This window comes from Tachypleus tridentatus, chromosome 3 (genome assembly GCF_004210375.1).
Source record: "Tachypleus tridentatus isolate NWPU-2018 chromosome 3, ASM421037v1, whole genome shotgun sequence".
In the NCBI taxonomy this organism is placed as follows: Eukaryota; Metazoa; Arthropoda; class Merostomata; order Xiphosura; family Limulidae; genus Tachypleus; species Tachypleus tridentatus.
Window position 1 is genome coordinate 48,452,133 of NC_134827.1, and position 14,580 is coordinate 48,466,712.

Sequence of the window (14,580 nt, forward strand, 5' to 3'; positions counted from 1 at the left end):
TAGTTACTAGTTTTATTGTGGTCTGATATCTCCTGTAATCTATTGATAAGTAATGTATTGTTACTAGTTTTATTGTGGTCTGATATCACCTGTGATTTATTGTTGGTCATGTGTTGTTACTAGTTTTATTGTGGTCTGATATCACCTGTGATTTATTGAAAAGTAATGTATAGTTACTAGTTTTGTTGTTGTCTGATATCACCTGTGATTTATTGAAAAGTAATGTACTAGTTTTATTGTGGTCTGGTATATCTTGTGATTTATTGATAGGTCATGTGTAGTTACTAGTTTTATTGTGGTGTGGTATCATCTGTGATTTATTGATGGGTCATGTATAGTTACTAGTTTTATTGTGGAGTGGTATCATCTGTGATTTATTGATGGGTCATGTATAGTTACTAGTTTTATTGTGATCTGATATCGCCTGCGATTTATTGATGGGTCATGAACTGTCACTGGTTTTATTGTGGTCTGATATCTCCTGTGATTTATTGATAAGTAATGTATAGTTACTAGTTTTATTGTGGTTTGATAACTCCTGGGATTTATTGATAAGTAATGTATTTTACTTGTTTTATTGTCGTTTGATATCACCTGTGATTTATTGATAAATAATGTATTGTTACTGGTTTTATTGTGGTCTGATATCACCTGTGATTTATTGATAAGACATGTATTGTAACCAGTTTTATTGTGTTCTGATATATTCTGTGATTTATTGATAGGTCAAGTATAGTTACTAGTTTTATTGTGGTCTGATATGACTAATGATTTATTGATAGGTCATGTATAGTTACTAGTTTTATTGTGGTCTCATATATCCTGTGATTTATTAATAGGTCATGAACTGTCACTAGTTTTATTGTGGTCTGATATCATCTCTGATTTATTGATAGGTCATGTGTAGTTACTTGTTTTATTGTGAGCTGATATCATCTGTGATTTATTCCTTGGTCATGTATAGTTACTAGTTTTATTGTGGTCTGATATCATCTCTGATTTATTGATGGGTCGTGTATAATTACTAGATTTATTGTGGTCTGATATCACCTGTGATTTATTGTTGGTCATGTGTTGTTACTAGTTTTATTGTGGTCTGATATCACCTGTGATTTATTGGTAAGTAATGTATTGTTACTAGTTTTATTGTGGTCTGATATCACCTGTCATTTATTGATAGGTTATGTATTGTTACTAGTTTAGTGTGATATGATACCACCTGTGATTCATTGAGAGGTCATGTATTGTTATTAGTTTTATTGTGGTCTGATATCATCTGTGATTTATTGATGGGTCATGAACTGTCACTATTTTTATTGTGGTCTGATATCATCTGTGATTTATTGATGGGTCATGAACTGTCACTGTTTTTATTGTGGTCTGATATCATCTCTGATTTATTGATGGGTTGTGTATAGTTACTAGTTTTATTGTGGTCTGATATCACCTGTGATTTATTGAAAAGTAATGTATAGTTACTAGTTTTGTTGTTGTCTGATATCACGTGTGATTTATTGAAAAGTAATGTACTAGTTTTATTGTGGTCTGGTATATCTTGTGATTTATTGATAGGTCATGTGTAGTTACTAGTTTTATTGTGGTGTGGTATCATCTGTGATTTATTGATGGGTCATGTATAGTTACTAGTTTTATTGTGGAGTGGTATCATCTGTGATTTATTGATGGGTCATGTATAGTTACTAGTTTTGTTGTGGAAGTATTATCATCTGTGATTTATTGATGGGTCATGTATAGTTACTAGTTTTATTTTGGTCTGATATCTCCTGTGATTTATTGATAAGTAATGTATAGTTACTAGTTTTATTGTGGTTTGATAACTCCTGGGATTTATTGATAAATAATGTATTGTTACTGGTTTTATTGTGGTCTGATATCACCTGTGATTTATTGATAAGACATGTATTGTAACCAGTTTTATTGTGTTCTGATATATCCTGTGATTTATTGATAGGTCAAGTATAGTTACTAGTTTTATTGTGGTCTGATATGACTAATGATTTATTGATAGATCATGTATAGTTACTAGTTTTATTGTGGTCTGATATCACCTGTGATTTATTAATAAGTAATGTATTTTTACTAGTTTTATTGTGGTATGATATCACCTGTCATTTATTAATAGGTCATGAACTGTCACTAGTTTTATTGTGGTCTGATATCATCTCTGATTTATTGATAGGTCATGTGTAGTTACTTGTTTTATTGTGAGCTGATATCATCTGTGATTTATTCCTTGGTGATGTATAGTTACTAGTTTTATTGTGGTCTGATATCATCTCTGATTTATTGATGGGTCGTGTATAGTTACTAGATTTATTGTGGTCTGATATCACCTGTGATTTATTGATGGGTCATGAACTGTCTTTATTTTTATTGTGGTCTGATATCATCTCTGATTTATTGATGGGTCGTGTATAGTTACTAGATTTATTGTGGTCTGATATCACCTGTGATTTATTGATGGGTCATGAACTGTCACTAGTTTTATTGTGGTCTGATATCACTTATGATTTATTGATAAGTAATGTATAGTTACTAGTTTTATTGTGGTCTAGTGTATCCTGTGATTTATTGATAGGTCATGTATATTTACTAGTTTTATTGTGATTTGATATCTCCTGCGATTTATTGATGGTTCATGAACTGTCACTGGTTTTATTGTTGTCTGATATCACCTGTGATTTATTGATAAGTAATTTATAGTTACTAGTTTTATTGTGGTCTGATATCATTTGTGGTTTATTGATAGGTTATGTATTGTTACTAGTTTTATTGTGGTCTGATATATCCTGTGATTTATTGATGGCTCATGAACTGTTACTAGTTTTATTGTGATGTAATATTCCACATGTACCCTGTTTTTTTCAAGTTAGGTGTTTTGCCTCTTGGTTCGTTACCATAAGATGTAAATTGTAGAGTGGTTTTCTATCACCAGATGACTTGCAGTCAGTATTGATAATTTCTAAGCCAAAAGTTTTTTGATTGGCTATTAGAACTTTAATCAACGTCTGGAATCACTGCACAACAATTTTTTTGAAAAGTTTTGCTTCCTGAAAAGTTTTTGCTGATTGTGACAGGTACCTGGTGGGTTTGCACAAATATAGTTTTGGTTTTGCTTCATCACGTAGGAACTCTGAGAAATAGACAGTTTACTGTTTACCGGCAAAAACATATTTAATTGCCATTATGTTTCTAATATGCTGTTAAGTTCAACATAATTAAAAGAGTTTTGCTCCTGACTTTCGTTTGTATTCAGTGTCCGGTGCATCACGTTGCAGTGTCCACAATAGTCAGCAAGCATTGAGAATTCCAGTTGCTCTGATATCGTTTTTCCATTGTAGCAAAACTGAAAATTTCAATGAAACGGTACGTGATGGGCAAATTTGGATATGATTTTCGTGATCAGCATCTATATATGTAGAGTAACACCCAACAGTGTTCAAGAAGCAAAAACTTTGTTGTGCAGTGAAATGAAAGACAAGTCAGTGTTGTGAGATTAAAGTTAGCCTTATACTGTTTTATCTCCAGCTCTACCTCGATTTGACCTGCCATATAAAAGTGAGACTACTTTGAAGGGTCAAGATACACAGTTAACCTGCTTATCAAGAGGTGAACAACCAATGAATATTGTTTGGAAGAAAGGAAATCAATACGTAAAGAATTATAAATACGGACGGTGCGTAGTTAATTTAACTCATTTCTTTCTTTAAGAAAAGAAAGTGTCACTTACATAAGTGTTACTATGAGACTGGTACATTAATGTTCTAGTATCTCACACACATAAAAAAAATCCAGAAGTATAAACTACATTAAAGCTGGTCGTATTAAACAGTATGTATTTCGATTACCTACGTACTCTGTACGGCCATTCTTACAATGCAAGGTATAAAATAAGACAATCTTCTAAAATGTAAACATCTATAATAATCTATTTTCATTTTCTATATGATCATACATTAAATCAGGTAATCTTTATTTTGTATGATCTTCGCATGAGATAGTTGAGAAAAGATAGTTGGTCGCTCCATATTTAGTATTGTATTTCTGAGAAATGTTATTACATGGTTAGTTTTTTGTATCAAGTGTTAGGAGTTAGGTTTTAACGTGAAACATAGTGACAACATCTCTGTTGTCTTTACGTTGTCACAGCAGGAACATTCTTGGTTTTAAGACCTAAATAACTACTGAGGTCTCTACAGAATCACAACAAGTTCTATTCGGATTACTTTAAAAGTCTGAACTACTCAGATATTTAAACAGTATTACATCAACATCTGTAAGAATCTCTGTGTGAGTTTAACATGTATGTTGTAATAAGGACCCCACACAAAACAATATGTTACAATATTACCTTATCACTAGTGTAATTTAACTTTCACTTCCAAATGTTGTAATTGTATCCTTGAAATATATCTTTATCAGATTTGCTAATCTTGAGACTTTTTCAGGTGTGTGCAAAGGTTTAAAAACTTTTTGTCTAAAATAAGAATGTGGAAAAAGCTTACAGTAAACTTCACTTTCCAAAACAGGTTTGTAATCAGAGAAACGGATGGTGATAAAAGTAAAACGTCAACATTAACCATCCTGAAGTCGTCCAGAGATGACTCTCATCTCTACACCTGTATCGTAACCAACAGTTTTGGAAAAGACGAGATGAACATTCAGTTAATTGTACAAGGTAGGCTAAAACATAGGTGCTTCACGGTTTTGTTTGTGTCCGTTGATTTAGGTTAATAAAAAAATACACCACTCTTTAACTAGGGTTAAAAAAAAAAGGAACTTTATACAGAAATCACATGATTACATTTTACACGTTATCAGTTACTGTGGGAAATAGTTTGATCATGTGTGGGAGTTTTGTAAAAATTAATTAGAATTATACAGGAGTGATAGACGTGTAGTGTTCAGTTATGATAAAGTACCTAGAATGTCAAGGTTATACAGTAGTGAGACACGTGTAGTGTTTAGTTATGTTAGAGTAACCAGAATGTCAAGGTTATACAGTAGTGAGACACGATTAATGTTTAGTTATGTTAGAGTAACTAGAATGTCAAGGTTATACAGTAGTGAGACACGTGTAATGTTTAGTTATGTTAGAGTAACTAGAATGTCAAGGTTATACAGTAGTGAGACACGTGTAGTGTTTAGTTATGTTAGAGTACCTAGAATGTCAAGGTTATACAGTAGTGAGTCACGTGTACTGTTTAGTTATATTAGAATACCTAGAATGTCAAGGTTATACAGTAGTGAGACACGTGTATTGTTTAGTTATATTAGAATACCTAGAATGTCAAGGTTATACAGTAGTGAGACACGTGTAGTGTTTAATTATGTTAGAGTAACTAGAATGTCAAGGTTATACAGTAGTGAGACACGTGTATTGTTTAGTTATGTTAGAGTAATTAGAATGTCAAGGTTATACAGTAGTGAGACACGTGTATTGTTTAGTTATGTTAGAGTAACCAGAATGTCAAGGTTATACAGTAGTGAGACACGTGTATTGTTTAGTTATGTTAGAGTACCTAGAATGTCAAGGTTATACAGTAGTGAGACACGTGTAGTGTTTAGTTATATTAGAGTACCTAGAATGTCAAGGTTATACAGTAGTGAGACACGTGTAGTGTTTAGTTATGATAAAGTACCTAGAATGTCAACGTTATACAGTAGTGAGACACGTGTAGTGTTTAGTTATATTAGAGTAACCAGAATGTCAAGGTTATACAGCAGTGAGACACGTGTAGTGTTTAGTTATGTTAGAGTACCTAGAATGTCAAGGTTATACAGTAGTGAGACACGTGTAGTGTTCAGTTATGATAAAGTACCTAGAATGTCAAGGTTATACAGTAGTGAGACACGTGTAGTGTTCAGTTATGATAAAGTACCCAGAATGTCAAGGTTATACAGTAGTGAGACACGTGTAGTGTTTAGTTATGTTAGAGTACCTAGAATGTCAAGGTTATACAGTAGTGAGACACGTGTAGTGTTTAGTTATGTTAGAGTAACCAGAATGTCAAGGTTATACAGTAGTGAGACACGTGTATTGTTTAGTTATGTTAGAGTAACTAGAATGTCAAGGTTTTACAGTATTGAGACACGTGTAGTGTTTAGTTATGTTAGAATAACCAGAATGTCAAGGTTATACAGTAGTGAGACACGTGTAATGTTTAGTTATGTTAGAGTAACCAGAATGTCAAGGTTATACAGTAGTGAGACACGTGTAGTGTTTAGTTATGTTAGAGTAACCAGAATGTGAAGGTTATACAGTATTGAGACACGTGTATTGTTTAGTTATGTTAGAATAATTAGAATGTCAAGGTTATACAGTAGTGAGACACGTGTATTGTTTAGTTATGTTAGAGTAACCAGAATGTCAAGGTTATACAGTATTGAGACACGTGTATTGTTTAGTTATGTTAGAGTACCTAGAATGTCAAGGTTATACAGTAGTGAGACACGTGTAGTGTTTAGTTATATTAGAGTACCTAGAATGTCAAGGTTATACAGTAGTGAGTCACGTGTAGTGTTTAGTTATGATAAAGTACCTAGAATGTCAACGTTATACAGTAGTGAGACACGTGTAGTGTTTAGTTATGATAAAGTACCTAGAATGTCAACGTTATACAGTAGTGAGACACGTGTAGTGTTTAGTTATGTTAGAGTAACCAGAATGTCAAGGTTATACAGCATAGAGAGACGCGTGTAATATTTAGTTATGTTAGAGTAACCAGAATGTCAAGGTTATACAGTAGTGAGACACGTGTAGTGTTCAGTTATGATAAAGTACCTAGAATGTCAAGGTTATACAGTAGTGAGACACGTGTAGTGTTTAGTTATGTTAGAGTAACCAGAATGTCAAGGTTATACAGTAGTGAGACACGTGTATTGTTTAGTTATGTTAGAGTAACTAGAATGTCAAGGTTTTACAGTATTGAGACACGTGTAGTGTTTAGTTATGTTAGAATAACCAGAATGTCAAGGTTATACAGTAGTGAGACACGTGTAATGTTTAGTTATGTTAGAGTAACCAGAATGTCAAGGTTATACAGTAGTGAGACACGCAGTAGTGTTTAGTTATGTTAGAGCAACCAGAATGTGAAGGTTATACAGCATTGAGACACGTGTATTGTTTAGTTATGTTAGAGTAATTAGAATGTCAAGGTTATACAGTAGTGAGACACGTGTATTGTTTAGTTATGTTAGAGTAACCAGAATGTCAAGGTTATACAGTAGTGAGACACGTGTATTGTTTAGTTATGTTAGAGTACCCAGAATGTCAAGGTTATACAGTAGTGAGACACGTGTAGTGTTTAGTTATATTAGAGTACCTAGAATGTCAAGGTTATACAGTAGTGAGACACGTGTAGTGTTTAGTTATGTTAGAGTAACCAGAATGTCAAGGTTATACAGTATAGAGACACGTGTAATGTTTAGTTATGTTAGAGTAACCAGAATGTCAAGGTTATACAGTATTGAGACACGTGTTGTGTTTAGTTATGTTAGAGTAACTAGAATGTCAAGGTTATACAGTAGTGAGACACGTGTAATGTTTAGTTGTGATAGAGTACCTAGAATGTCAAGGTTATACAGTAGTGAGACACGTGTAGTGTTTAGTTATGTTAGAGTAACCAGAATGTCAAGGTTATACAGTATTGAGACACGTGTTGTGTTTAGTTATTTTAGAGTAACCAGAATGTCAAGGTTATACAGTATTGAGACACGTGTAGTGTTTAGTTATGTTAGAGTAACCAGAATATCAAGGTTATACATTATTGAGACACGTGTTGTGTTTAGTTATGTTAGAGTAACTAGAATGTCAAGGTTGTACAGTAGTGAGACACGTGTAATGTTTAGTTGTGATAGAGTACCTAGAATGTCAAGGTTATACAGTAGTGGGACACGTGTGGTGTTTAGTTATGTTAGAGTAACCAGAATGTCAAGGTTATACAGTAGTGAGACACGTGTAATGTTTAGTTGTGATAGAGTACCCAGAATGTCAAGGTTATACAGTAGTGAGACACGTGTAGTGTTTAGTTATGTTAGAGTAACCAGAATGTCAAGGTTATACAGTATTGAGACACGTGTAGTGTTTAGTTATGTTAGAGTAACTAGAATGTCAAGGTTATACAGTAGTGAGACACGCAGTAGTGTTTAGTTATGTTAGAGTAACCAGAATGTCAAGGTTATACAGTAGTGAGACACGTGTTGTGTTTAGTTATGTTAGAGTAACCAGAATGTCAAGGTTATACAGTAGTGAGACACGTGTTGTGTTTAGTTATTTTAGAGTACCTAGAATATCAAGGTTATACAGTATTGAGACACGTGTAATGTTTAGTTATGTTAGAGTAACTAGAATGTCAAGGTTATACAGTATTGAGACACGTGTAGTGTTTAGTTATGTTAGAGTAACCAGAATGTGAAGGTTATACAGTAGTGAGACACGTGTAGTGTTTAGTTATGTTAGAGTAACCAGAATGTGAAGGTTATACAGTAGTGAGACACGTGTAGTGTTTAGTTATGTTAGAGTAACCAGAATGTCAAGGTTATACAGTATTGAGACACGTGTTGTGTTTAGTTATTTTAGAGTAACCAGAATGTCAAGGTTTTACAGTATTGAGACACGTGTAATGTTTAGTTATGTTAGAGTAACCAGAATGTCAAGGTTATACAGTATTGAGACACGTGTAGTGTTTAGTTATGTTAGAGTAACTAGAATGTCAAGGTTATACAGTATTGAGACACGTGTATTGTTTAGTTATGTTAGAGTAACCAGAATGTCAAGGTTTTACAGTATTGAGACACGTGTAATGTTTAGTTATGTTAGAGTAACCAGAATGTCAAGGTTATACAGTAGTGAGACACGTGTAGTGTTTAGTTATGTTAGAGTAACCAGAATGTCAAGGTTATACAGTAGTGAGACACGTGTAATGTTTAGTTATGTTAGAGTAACCAGAATGTCAAGGTTATACAGTATTGAGACACGTGTAGTGTTTAGTTATGTTAGAGTAACTAGAATGTCAAGGTTATACAGTAGTGAGACACGTGTAGTGTTTAGTTATGTTAGAGTACCTAGAATGTCAAGGTTATACAGTATTGAGACATGTGTAATGTTTAGTTATGTTAGAGTAACCAGAATACAGAAGGTTATACAGTATTGAGACAAGTGTAATGTTTAGTTATGTTAGAGTAACCAGAATGTCAAGGTTATACAGTATTGAGACACGTGTAGTGTTTAGTTATGTTAGAGTAACTAGAATGTCAAGGTTATACAGTAGTGAGACACGTGTATTAACCTCTTAACAATTCCTCTGTGTAAAACCACATATTTAACAGTTTTTACTCTAAAGCTACATTAGTATTAAACTATTAACAAATCCTCCAGACAAAACTACATAGCAGTATTTGCTATAAACCTGCATAACCTAGATTAGTATAAAACTGTTAACAATTCTTCTATGTAAAACTAACAGTTGGGTTTTCTTATAAATCTTTGTTAACGTTAAAACTGTTAGCAATCGTTATATTTTAAAATACTTTACTTTCAGTTTTTACTATAAACCTAGGTAACACTAAACACCGATAACACCGTAAAAACACTGTTTTCAGACTAAAGTAAACTGTTTTTCAGAACCACCCGACCCACCGTGGAACTTAACAGCTGTTAACGTCACCAGCAGATCTATAACTGTTCATTGGTTGAATGGCTTCAGCGGGAACAGTGAAATACTTCGACATCTCGTGCAGTACAAAGTTGATAAAGGTAACGAGAACATACGTTTATAACTGTGTGCATTGAATATTCATTACAATTCGTTTCTAGAGTTAATCTGTTGTCTTGACATTGCTTCTTCCAGTAACAAATCTACTCTAACTTATGTTTATAATATGACTGTCCTAGACAGTGTTTGTTGTTGAACTAGCATATTGTTATTCTCTCCTATAGTTAGTTGTTGAATCAGTTAAAGTTTTGCTGCTTGTGTTATGAATAGTTCTTAAGATATTATTTATCTGACTGTATTATGACAACTTGTAAGATAGTAGTGATTTCCTTGTGTTATAAATAATTTATTTATCTTATTGTGTTATGAATAACTTGGATGATATTAATTATCTTATTGTGTTATGAATGACTTGGATGATATTAATTATCTGATTGTGTTATGAATAACTTGGATGATATTAATTATCTGATTGTGTTATGAATAACTTGGAAGATATTAATTATCTGATTGTGTTATGAATAACTTGGATGATATTAATTATCTGATTGTGTTATGAATGACTTGGAAGATATTAATTATCTGATTGTGTTATGAATAACTTGGATGATATTAATTATCTGATTGTGTTATGAATGACTTGGATGATATTAATTATCTGATTGTGTTATGAATGACTTGGATGATATTAATTATCTGATTGTGTTATGAATGACTTGGATGATATTAATTATCTGATTGAGTTATGAATGACTTGGATGATATTAATTATCTGATTGTGTTATGAATGCCTTGGATGATATGAATTATCTGATTGAGTTATGAATGCCTTGGATGATATTAATTATCTATTTGTGGTATGAATGCCTTGGATGATATTAATTATCTGATTGTGTTATGAATGACTTGGATGATATTAAATATCTGATTGTGTTATGAATGACTTATAAGATATTAGTTTTCTGACTGTGTTATATGTTATATCTGAACTTTTCTGTAACTTTACAACACTTAGAAGCTATTTTACAATCCATTAACATTTCTCAGACCTTTACAGCCAATGACTCATTGTTGAGAACTATGCTACAATACTTTTTCCAGTTAACTGGAAAGCGGAATTATGCTGTATGTATCTTCATATGGTTGGAACCTCACGTCTGTCAAGTCCGTCACGACGTTCCATTTACAAAACGAACATTTTGTTTCTCAAAGCCAAAAGAAAAGTAGGCCTTCTGATAGCGTACAGCAATGATGGATTTTTAGACAAATTCGTTGAGGTGTCTATTACGTCATCTTAGAGATGCAGACCATCGTCAACACGAATACTGGCTACATTCCGCGTAGCAACCTCTAGTGAAAATACTGTTAGTCACGCTCAGTATTGGACAAATTCGTTGAGCTCTCTATTACGTCCCCTAAAAGCTGAATATCACTGTTGACATTAAAAGTGGCTATATTCAGCATATGTAACGCCCTCTGGTGATCATTATGAGTACCAATTTTCAGTATTGAACAGTTTCTTGAGCTTTCTAGCACATAGTTCCAAAGATTTTTGTTTGTTGTTTGTAGCCCAAAGCTACACAATGGGCTGTTGATGCTGAGTCCACCACTGGTATCTAATCCTGGGTTTTAACATTATCAGTCTTCAGACTTATAGCTGAGTCACTGGGGGCCTCGTGTTAACTGCAGTATTATAAAGTTGTGGTGTTTTTATAACGCAGTGTATAAACATACACCTACTAGTGTGTCAGGGGTAAGAATCGGTGTTCTATACCTGATAATTACACTTACTTAATCATAAGTAAACAAAGAAAACCCCTAATGTAGGTAAAATGTGACGATTTCGTTTATTTACCGCCGAACAGCTATTATCGCTGTAATACATCAACTTTACCACTCGTGGAGACCCGGCATGGCAAGGTGGTTAAGGCACTCGACTCGTAATCCGAAGGTTGCGGGTTTGAATCCCCGTCACGTCAAACATGGTCGCTCTTTCAGTCGTGTGGGGGCGTTATGATGTGACGGTCATTCCCACTATTCGTTGGTAAAAGAGTCGCCCAAGAGTTGGCGTTGGGTGGTGATGACTAGCTGTCTTCCCTCTGGTTTTACCTACTAAATTAGGGACGGCTAGCGCAGATAGTCCTCGTGTAGCTTTGTGCGAAATTCAAAAACAAACAAACAAACCACTCGTGGAAAGTTTGTTACGATTTCTTTTAAATTAATTTATCCATATTCGAGCAATAGTTTGAGAAATCACAGCTGGTAGAATAGAACCAATTCATATCATATCTTGATATCATTGGTTAAAAGTATGTTCACGGAATTTATTGAATTTCGTGTGTTATAAGACAATAAGGTCTCTCGAAGACATCGTTTACGACGTATGGTTTTTATGACAACATAAGTTTTTTTTTGTTTTGTTTTTTACTTTTCTATCGAACTTTCCAAGAATGTCTGTACGAAGCATTTAAAATGCTCCACATTCTTAGACAGATATTCGTAAACTATAAAGTAAAATTTGCTCTAATGTTTAGATTTTTGGATGGACTCAACGATGCAGCTGATAATCCCTGGTGTCGAGTGTCACTTCCCTTCAAAACCTTCAACCAGTGACCACATATAATATTCGTATACTAGCCGAAAATAGTCAGGGACCCAGCGATCCGAGTAACGAGATAGAAGTAACCACACTGGAGGAAGGTAAATAGTAGTTCTATACATAAAGATATTTAAAATATTGAGAGTTTATTAATTACATAAGGGGGAAACCCTTACGTTTAAACTAAGATAATTAATAGGGCTCATGTCAACTTGGTTTGACATGTTCAGGAGGAGAGGGCGTTAGAATTGCAATCTGTGGATCGCAGGATCGAAACCCGTTCCCGAAATACCTTTTAGCCAATGGGAAGTTATAGTGTGACAACCAATCCTACTATTGGTTGATGAACTGTAGCATGAGAACTGGCAGCAGAAAGTACACACTTTCCTGGAATATCTAAGAACGAAATTCAACAAACAAACCATAACTCATGAAGATTTCTAAACATAACACTACAGCTATTGATTTATCATATTTTTTGTTCTGCTGTGTCTGCTGCTTAACGTAACCCTAACAGCTCGTGACTCAAATAAGAATAAAAATTCAAATATTATCATTATATCACGTAATCCTAATCATTAACAAATGGTTTTCCCATTTGTTTGTTAATTATATACGATGAATGTCGTAACAGGTGAAAACATAAACTTACTTAATATGATGAAAATACGAGTTTAATGTTCCTAGAACTCACGTTAAATCAAATTTACATTGTTTACATAATAATAACACATTTATAAAGTATTATTGCTTAAATAATAATTAATCTGTAAATTATATATCATTGTTTGAAAGCAATCATATTTCACAGTGATTTATTTTCCTTTATGTAGCGCCATCTGGTGTCTCTACTCAGGTGAACGTTTATTCCGCTGGTTCTCAGTCTCTCAAGGTTATGTGGAAGGTAAGACCAGAGCCGTGTAAAAAATTTATTTTCTTAAAGAGAATTAGGTCGAGACAAATCGACTAGAAGCTTTTGTTCATTTTCGTCTTTCCCAGCCAGTAAATAAAACTCTGCGGAATGGGCAGATAAAGGGTTACAACGTGGGTTTCCGGAAGACAAGCACTGATGAGCCGTACCAAATAAGAGACATCGCTGCTGTAACGTCAGCCTCTGAGACTGATGGCTGGCACACCACGTACCTGACCAACCTGGACAGACTAACCAACTACAGCGTTGTGGTGCAAGCCTACAATAAAGCAGGTTTCGGACCCATGACCAAAGAAGTCATTGCATCAACACTGGAAACTGGTATGTTCTATACACTGAAATACAAGTTTTGGTTTCAGTTTTCTGATATTCTCAGAGGACATAACCTCAGTATCAAACTCAGAATTATCTATCATAATAAAAAATCGAATTTCAATTAAAATTATAATTTTCAACTTGAAGGTCGACTTATGCGCACGTAAACTGAACTCAGCCAATAGAAATGGAGTACAGCAGTCCCTAATTTTAATTACGTCTTTACCACAGGCAGGCATACAGAGAAAACCATTAGCTGTGCCACTTTATTTGTCAGGTTCCTCGAAACGGAATAAGAGATTTGACTGTAACGTTTATAACGCGTTCACGGCTAAAAGATCAGAGCGTGTTCTTCGGACGAGTGTCTCGAGTCCCAGATATTTGGGTTTCTAGCAAAACATTATAATCACTGGCTCACAACACATAATTCTTATATTGTGATTTAAGAATAAATGTTTGAAACTATTATTTCATGAGTAACTTAACATCGACTCAGAAGAATTCTAAGATTTCCAAGTACAATGGTTTTCTGTTTAAAGAACTGTGATAATTATATTAAGAATACTAAGAACTATGATAGTTATATTGTTCCTGATATTAACAATACCAAGGTAAAAACAAGGTAAGTACTTCAACAATACTTTTACTGCCAAAGTGCAAGTTCCAAGGAAGACAGCTTCAACAATACATATATTTTCACAGTACAAATTTCAAACAAGGTAAGTACTTCAACAATAGTTTTACTGTCACAGTACAAGCTTTAAAGAAGGTAAGTACTTCAACAATAGTTTTACTGTCACAGTACAAGTTTTAAAGAAGGTAAGTACTTCAACAATACTGTTACTGTCACAGTACAAGCTTTAAAGAAGGTAAGTACTTCAACAATACTGTTACTCTCACAGTACAAGCTTTAAAGAAGGTAAGTACTTCAACAACACTGTTACTGTCACAATACAAGCTTTAAAGAAGGTAAGTACTTCAACAATACTGTTACTGTC

General features: G+C 33.8%; 1 protein-coding gene across 1 annotated transcript in view; it reads left to right on the forward strand.

Moving 5' to 3' along the window:
- Positions 1-4,509: 4,509 nt before the first annotated feature.
- LOC143245845 (cell adhesion molecule DSCAM-like) overlaps positions 4,510-14,580 on the forward strand; it is a 59,402-nt gene continuing 49,331 nt past the window's right edge. The window contains exons 1-5 of the mRNA XM_076492101.1: positions 4,510-4,699; positions 9,647-9,778; positions 12,375-12,437; positions 13,170-13,240; positions 13,336-13,588. Of these exons, the coding sequence (XP_076348216.1) occupies positions 4,510-4,699; positions 9,647-9,778; positions 12,375-12,437; positions 13,170-13,240; positions 13,336-13,588 (709 nt within the window). The remainder of the gene's footprint in view (positions 4,700-9,646; positions 9,779-12,374; positions 12,438-13,169; positions 13,241-13,335; positions 13,589-14,580) is intronic.